Source organism: Vicia villosa, linkage group LG6 (genome assembly GCF_029867415.1).
Source record: "Vicia villosa cultivar HV-30 ecotype Madison, WI linkage group LG6, Vvil1.0, whole genome shotgun sequence".
Classification (NCBI taxonomy): Eukaryota; Viridiplantae; Streptophyta; class Magnoliopsida; order Fabales; family Fabaceae; genus Vicia; species Vicia villosa.
In genome coordinates this window covers 135396238-135404510 of record NC_081185.1, presented here as the reverse complement: position 1 = coordinate 135404510, position 8273 = coordinate 135396238, and the positions used below count along the sequence as shown (strand labels likewise).

The window sequence follows — 8273 nt, the reverse complement described above, 5'->3', positions numbered from 1 at the left end:
TGAATTCGAAGAAGAAGCAGAAGATGCTGAAGTTGAGGAAACTGACGATGACTACCTATTGTCGAGAGATAGGTCGAGAAGAGTCATCAAGCCACCTCAGAGACTTGGATATGCAGATCTTATAGCTTATGCCTTAATCTCTGCAAGTGAGGTTCTAGACGAAGAACCTAGAGACTATAAGGAAGTTATGAGGAGTCGAAATAAGACTGAATGGCTGAAGGCCATGGATGATGAGATGAAATCTCTTCATGATAATCATACTTGGGAACTGATCAAGAAACCTGTTGGGGCAAGGTTAGTCAGCTGTAAATGGATTTTCAAAGTTAAGGAAGGAATTGAAGGAGTGACGTCGAAAAGATACAAGGCAAGGTTAGTTGCAAGGGGTTTCACTCAGAAAGAAGGTGTCGACTTCAATGATGTGTTTTCTCCTGTTGTGAAGCATAGTCCATTCGAATGTTGCTTGCCATGGTGGCACAGTTCGATCTTGAACTGGAACAGATGGATGTGAAGACTGCGTTCTTGTATGGTGATCTAGATGAAACGATCCTGATGAGGCAACCTGTATGGTATGTCGAAAAGGGGAAGGAAGATTATGTGTGCAAGTTAAAGAGATCTTTGTATGGGCTGAAACAATCTCCTCGACAGTGGAATAGGAGATTCGACAAGTTCATCGCACGCATAAATTTCATTAGAAGTCAGTTCGACCACTGCGTTTACTTCAGATTTCGACCTGGTAATTCATTTGTTATTTTTTTGCTTTATGTGGATGATATTCTCATAGCAAGCAACAATGTTGAAGATGTGATGAGGGTGAAGGCTGAACTCAATAAGGAGTTCGATATGAAGGATCTGGGAGCTGCTTCCAGGATTCTTGGAATTGACATTCGAAGAGATAGAAAGAAGTCGAAGTTATGTCTATCTCAAGAGGCATATCTACGGAAGATTCTTGAAAAGTTTGGTATGTCGAATTCGAAGCCAGTTGTGACTCCAACAAACCCTCAATTCAAGCTGAGTATTGATCAGTGTCCCAGTACTGATGTCGAAAGAGCCTATATGAATAGCATTCCGTATGCTAATATAGTTGGTTCTTTGATGTATGCTATGGTTTGTACTAGACCCGACATAGCATACGCAGTAAGTCTTGTAAGCAGGTACATGGCGAATCCTGGAAAGGCTCACTGGCAAGCATTGAAGTGGATTTTAAGGTACATAAATGGGTCTCTGAATAGAGTCCTAATTTATGGTGGAGCCTTGGGTGAAGATAGTAAAGCAGTAATAGAAGGATATGTCGACTCTGATTATGCAGGTTGTATGGATTCCAGAAAATCTATTTCTGGATATGTTTTCACTATGTTTGGCACTGCAATTAGTTGGAAAGCAACACTTCAGAAGGTTGTTGCTCTATCAACCACTGAAGCGGAGTATATTGCCCTAACTGAAGCTGTGAAAGAAGCATTGTGGCTTGAAGGTTTTGCGAAGGAGCTAAAACTTCAAGGTCGAGGTATCACTGTTAAATGTGATAGTCAAAGTGCAATACACCTGTCGAAGAATTCAGCCTATCATGAGCGAACTAAGCACATTGATGTGAGGCTGCATTTCGTCAGAGGAGTAATCGAGCGTGGAGAAGTCCAAGTGCTAAAGGTTTCGACTGAAGACAATGCTGCTGATATGATCACCAAGACATTGCCGAGTTGCAAGTTTTTCCACTGTATGCAGTTGATAAAGCTGCATGAAGAAAGCTAGTTTGTTCCTTGACGTTGTAGAGTTAGGTCCAAGGTGGAGATTTGTGAGATATTGGATCGAACTCTAGTATTGTCGAAGGGTAGCTTCTTGGTTCGACAGTTCGACAGAGTTAAGCATGAAGTCGAAGTATTGTTCACATGCTGGTGTCGAAGTGTGCATGCTGAAGTCGAAGATGGGTCTATCATGCAGATGTCGAAGATGCTAGAGTTGTTAGCATGTTAAATTAGGTTTTAGTGTTTAAACCCTAATTTGTTAAGTTAGCTTGTTTATTAAGTTGACTTGTGTAATGGGCCTTGCTGAAAAAGCCCATTAGTTAGTATGTTAGGTTTTATTATAAATAGCATACTAGTCTCTCATCATTGCTAAGCTGCAAATCCTAATTTAGGGTGAGAGAGGTTATTTGTTATTCTTGTAAACTTGTAATCTTGTTTTAAGAGAAAGTAAAAGAATAGCAGTTATAACCAATTCTTGTGTTCTTATTCTCTTCCCTAATTCCCTATTATACTTTGTTATTGGTATCGTTTTTCACAACACTTCTCTATTTTATATTTATTTATCATCACTCTAAAAAATTTAATCAAATAAATTAATTAAAATTATAAATGATTCTCACCACTCTACATAAATTCTACAAAAGATCTACCAATGCCAAATAGTCGATACAATAAAAACAACGGAGCGGAATGGAACGGAGTGAGATAGAATGGAGCGGAACGGAGCGGAATGAAATAAATAGTTTTTCCACTGCTTGGGAACTTCACGATGGAATAGAGTAGTTTTTTCATTCCGCCCAAATCGGAGGGTACAAAAAATTGTGGAAAGTGATGGAATGGGATGGAATGCATTCCATCCGATACCACTCCATTCCATCGGTTTTTAATCAATCCAAACGATGGAACATAAACTTATTCTATTCCATTCCGCTCCATTCCATCCTATTCCATCAATCCAAACATACCATAAAGGTGTACAAAATCATCCAAATAATTAGAATAAAATGCAACTAAATTAAATCAAATAATTTAATTGAATTCAGTGTGTTACACCAAACAATGAACTTGTAGCTTGTGATGAGATTTAGTTCTTCAATATAGGGAATGACTCATCAATTGGTGTCATTGATGAGACCTTTGATCACCACAGAGAGAGAATAGAAGAAGAAGAAGAAGAAATAACTAGCCAAAAAAAAAAAAAAAGTTGATGATAACTAATACCATATTTAAGCTATGATATGATTAATATCTGATTCATCTGGTTTTTATTGAGATAAAAATCAATAATTACAAGGGTAAAGTCTATCACATATTGAGGAGTTAGAAGATGGGTGAGTCCTAACAAACTCCTAATTAACTCAACCAGTTCTAACTATCTTCTAAGGGCCAAATAGAACCAGCCAACTAAGTCTAGTTATTGCTCCAAAAGATACTTGTATAAAGTTTAATTATACATATCATGCATACATTCAAAATAGCATTGACTTTAGAAGTTTCTAGTAAAAGGCTTATATTAAGAAATCAGGCCTCAAAAGCAACCTCTAAAGAACTAAAATTCCGATTCTTGGCAGCTATGTTATTCACACTATTAGTGTATTGTTGGTGGTAGGATCAAGATCATATGTAGATTTTAAAATAAACCATCTGCATTCAAATCGTTTAGACCATCCGTTTTGTATTGTTTAACTTCATAGGCTTCATGCATAGAATATGCATCATGGTCTTTGCTTTTGTTTATCTTAAATGGTCATAAACATGACAACCCCTTTGCCTCTGATCCTTTCACTATCTTCAACCTCTTGCAGGAGGATATGAACATGCTGCAATCAATACAAATACACACATATTAATTAGTTTCTTGCACACAACACAAAACAAAAATTGAAAGAAGCAGATTTAATTAATAACTTACTTCCATGGAACATCTCCAACCAACATCCAATCACCATCCTTATCTTCATAAGTAGGAGCATGCTCAGATCCATTATACCCTTCTCTTTCTGAATATCCACCTGTTTCATTAATCACAAATTAATATTAATGATAACAAAGTAATAAAAAAATTGACCAATTGATTATTGTTTGTTCCTGCATGGTTCTTACCAATTGTGCACTTGAATAAATTTTCCAAAGCTATGAGAAGTTCTGAATAGCTTTTGTAAACATTGAGATCTATCTTTCTCAAGTAAGGTGCACCAGCCATGCTCACTTTCACGTACATTCCACTTCCATCTTCCACTTTCTTTTGTTGTAAACTGTTCTTCCTAAACGATCTAATTGGTGGCCATCCAACTACTTGTACCCTGCAATATCCATCAATTTTCATTCATTAATTATATAATTACCAAAATCAGAAAAAGTTAAATTATTCTAACCAATATAGTATTCACCACTTACTTTGAAGGTTGTACCGTGCTTTGGTCATGATCACTTGTAGTTGAGGAACTAGAAGCATTGCAGATGGAAGACTCTTCAGCACTTGTTTCCTGTGAAAATGATCTCTTGTTGCTTCTAACAACAGATCCAATATTGCATGAATGTTTGTCTTGTTCATCATCGTTTCCAGGTAATCCCAACCTTAACTCCGTGTCCTTGTGATTAACAATCAAATCTGTTTCAATATAGCTTTCCATTTTTTGATAATTAACTGCTATGTCTTTATGAATTTCTTAGAGAATGAATGTGAGAGAGAATATGGAATGAGATAGGAAGAAAGATAGGTCTCTATTCAATTTTATAGTAACATATGTATCTCTTATTCTTCTTGTGTGGAGATAATAAACCGACCATGGCGTGTCACACGGGCTTCATCACCGACCAATCAGCTATTGACAAGACAGCGTTTATGGATATGGGGTCCACTCCACACGGTGTAACTGTCTGTCACATGTAGGACATGGAAGAGCATTTTGTTGAAGTTAGAGGGGACAACCAAGAAACAGATACAGTTGTTAATTATAGATGCTGAATACAGTGAACAACCACTATGAACGGACGTCTTGGATTGATTGTGGAGGTCTTTGGAATGAATCTAGAGACGTTGGATCACGAGGGTTTTTTTTGGATAATGCAAATAGTGTTTAAGCATGTGATTGGTGAGGGTCCCACGTGGATGTTATTGATTGGATGGAGCATTAGCATGTGGATGTTGGCCTATGGGTACATGACATGTGAGATTTCATGTGCTTTGCTCACCACCTAACTCTTGCTTTCTCGTCTCTTTCTTTATGTTATTTAGATTTATAATATTATGAGTGTATTGTGTCTATTAGGAAGAATATAACACTCATTTGATTGTGTCTATTATTATGAAGAATATAACCCTCATCTGAATTTGATGCATGTGCTGGTATGCTATGCAAATCGAATAAATCACTCTGTTTGGTTATACAATTACTTTTATTTTTATATGTTGTGAAAAACGATACCAATAACAAAGTATAATAGAGAATTATAGGGGAGAAGAAGAACACAATAATTGGTTATAACCGTTATTCTTTTACTTTCTCTTAAAACAAGATTACAAGTTTACAAGAATAACAAATAACCTCTCTCACCCTAAATTAGGATTTGCAGCTTAGCAATGATGAGAGACTAGTATGCTATTTATAATAAAACCTAACATACTAACTAATGGGCTTTTTCCACAAGGTCTATTACACAAGTCAACTTAATAAACAAGCTAACTTAACAAATTAGGGTTTAAACACTAAAACCTAATTTAACATGCTAACAACCCTAGCATCTTCGACACAAGCATGTGAACAACCTTCGACTTCATGCTTAACCCTGTCGAACCAAGAAGCTACCCTTCGGCCATACTAGAGTTCGATCCAAAATCTCACAAATCTCCACCTTGGATCTAACTCTACAACATCAAGGAAACAAACTAGCTTTCTTCATGCAGCTTTATCAACTGCATACAGTGGAAAAACTTGCAACTCGGCAATGTCTTGGTGATCATATCAGCAGCATTGTCTTCAGTCGAAACCTTCAGCACTTGGACTTCTCCACGCTCGATTACTCCTCTGACGAAATGCAGCCTCACATCAATGTGCTTAGTTCGCTCATGATAGGCTGAATTCTTCGACAGGTGTATTGCACTTTGACTATCACATTTAACAGTGATACCTCGACCTTGAAGTTTCAGCTCCTTCGCAAAACCTTCAAGCCACAATGCTTCTTTCACGGCTTCAGTTAATGCAATGTACTCCGCTTCAGTGGTTGATAGAGCAACAACCTTCTGAAGTGTTGCTTTCCAACTAATTGCTGTGCCAAACATAGTGAAAACATATCCAGAAATAGATTTCCTGGAATCCATACAACCTGCATAATCAGAGTCGACATATCCTTCGATTACTGCTTTACCATCTTCACCCAAGGCTCCACCATAAATTAGGACTCTATTCAGAGACCCATTTATGTACCTTAAAATCCACTTCAATGCTTGCTAGTGAGCCTTTCCAGGATTCGCCATGTACCTGCTTACAAGACTTACTGCGTATGCTATGTCGGGTCTAGTACAAACCATAGCATACATCAAAGAACCAACTATATTAGCATATGGGATGCTATTCATATAGGCTCTTTCCACATCAGTACTGGGACACTGATCAATACTCAGCTTGAATTGAGGGTTTGTTGGAGTCACAACTGGCTTCGAATTTGACATACCAAACTTTTCAAGAATCTTCCGTAGATATGCCTCTTGAGATAGGCATAACTTCGACTTCTTTCTATCTCTTCGAATGTCAATTCCAAGAATCCTGGAAGCAGCTCCCAGATCCTTCATATCGAACTCCTTATTGAGTTCAGCCTTCACCCTCATCACATCTTCGACACTGTTGCTTGCTATGAGAATATCATCCACATAAAGCAACAAAATAACAAATGAATTACCAGGTCGAAATCTGAAGTAAACACAGTGGTCGAACTGACTTCTAATGAAACTTATGCGTGCCATGAACTTGTCGAATCTCCTATTCCACTGTCGAGGAGATTGTTTCAGCCCATACAAAGATCTCTTTAACTTGCACACATAATCTTCCTTCCCCTTTTCGACATACCCTTCAGGTTGCCTCATCAGGATCGTTTCATCTAAATCACCATACAAGAACGCAGTCTTCACATCCATCTGTTCCAGTTCAAGATCGAACTGTGCCACCATGGCAAGCAACATTCGAATGGACCTATGCTTCACAACAGGAGAAAACACATCATTGAAGTCGACACCTTCTTTCTGAGTGAAACCCCTTGCAACTAACCTTGCCTTGTATCTTTTCGACGTCACTCCTTCAATTCCTTCCTTAACTTTGAAAATCCATTTACAGCTGACTAACCTTGCCCCAACAGGTTTCTTGATCAGTTCCCAAGTATGATTATCATGAAGAGATTTCATCTCATCATCCATGGCCTTCAGCCATTCAGTCTTATTTCGACTCCTCATAACTTCCTTATAGTCTCTAGGTTCTTCGTCTAGAACCTCACTTGCAGAGATTAAGGCATAAGCTATAAGATCTGCATATCCAAGTCTCTGAGGTGGCTTGATGACTCTTCTCGACCTATCTCTCGACAATAGGTAGTCATCGTCAGTTTCCTCAACTTCAGCATCTTCTGCTTCTTCTTCGACTTCATCTGGGATATGCAATTCAGCATCAACATGCTCCACCTCAACAGGAATTTCTACCTGTTCCAGCTCTTCGTCAGATGTTTCTGTACTTCGACCAACATCATCAGTTTTCTTAAAAGCCATTTCAGCTTCATTGAAAACTACATCTCGACTGGTAATACACCTCCTGTGACCTGGCTCTAGGCACTATAGCCTATAAGCTTTGACTCCTTCAGGGTATCCCATGAACATGCATTTCAGAGCTCTAGGTTCGACCTTGTCTTGCCTAATGTGAGCATAGGCTACACAGCCAAATACTCTCAGTTTGTCGAGATCTGGTGGATGTCCCGACCAAACTTCTTCAGGTGTCTTCATATCTAACGCTGTCGAAGGACATCTGTTTATCAGATATGTTGCTGTCGAAACAGCCTCAGCCCAGAACACATTCTTTAACCCCGCACTAGTCAACATGCATCTGACTCTCTCCAAAATAGTTCGATTAAATCTTTCAGCCAAACCATTTTGCTGTGGAGTACCTGCAGTAGTTCTGTGCCTTGCAATACCAAAGGCAGCACAAAAGCTGTCGAATGCCTCATTGCAAAATTCACGGCCATTGTCGGTTCTCAACCTCTTGACCTTCCTGCCAGTCTGATTTTCAACCAGAGTCTTCCAACTTTTGAAATTCTCAAAAGTTTCATCCTTAGTCTTCTGGATGAATACCCATAATTTTCTGGAATAATCATCTACTATGGATAGAAAATACCTTGCTCCTGAATGTGATGCACACCTTGCAGGCCCCCAAAGATCAGCATGGATGCAATCAAGGGATCCATGTGTTCTTTGTTTGCCTTTGTTGAACTTCACTCTGCAAGATTTTCCAAGTACACAGGGTTCACAAAACTTCAGCTTTTCGACTTTGTCTCCACCAA

At 38.5% G+C, this 8273-nt stretch overlaps 1 protein-coding gene across 1 annotated transcript; it reads right to left on the bottom strand.

Annotated features, from left to right (window-relative positions):
- Nucleotides 1-2990: 2990 nt before the first annotated feature.
- LOC131610127 (auxin-induced protein 22E-like) lies at nt 2991-4469 on the bottom strand. The gene is made up of 4 exons (XM_058882001.1): nt 4134-4469; nt 3840-4039; nt 3649-3748; nt 2991-3556 (listed from the first exon to the last, which is right to left on the bottom strand). Exons 1-4 carry the CDS (start codon nt 4367-4369, stop codon nt 3484-3486), a joined length of 609 nt encoding a protein of 202 aa, XP_058737984.1. The 5' UTR covers nt 4370-4469; the 3' UTR covers nt 2991-3483.
- Between the last annotated feature and the right edge of the window lie 3804 nt (nt 4470-8273).

What these genes read in the sequence shown, in the direction of transcription:
- LOC131610127 (XM_058882001.1), bottom strand. Translation starts at nt 4,369, where the DNA reads ATGGAAAGCTATATTGAAACAGATTTGATTGTTAATCACAAGGACACG. An exon ending in AGCACGGTACAACCTTCAAA is followed by an intron (nt 4,040 to 4,133) that starts GTAAGTGGTGAA and finishes TGGATATTGCAG; the next exon opens with GGTACAAGTAGTTGGATGGC. An exon ending in TTTATTCAAGTGCACAATTG is followed by an intron (nt 3,749 to 3,839) that starts GTAAGAACCATG and finishes TTAATGAAACAG; the next exon opens with GTGGATATTCAGAAAGAGAA.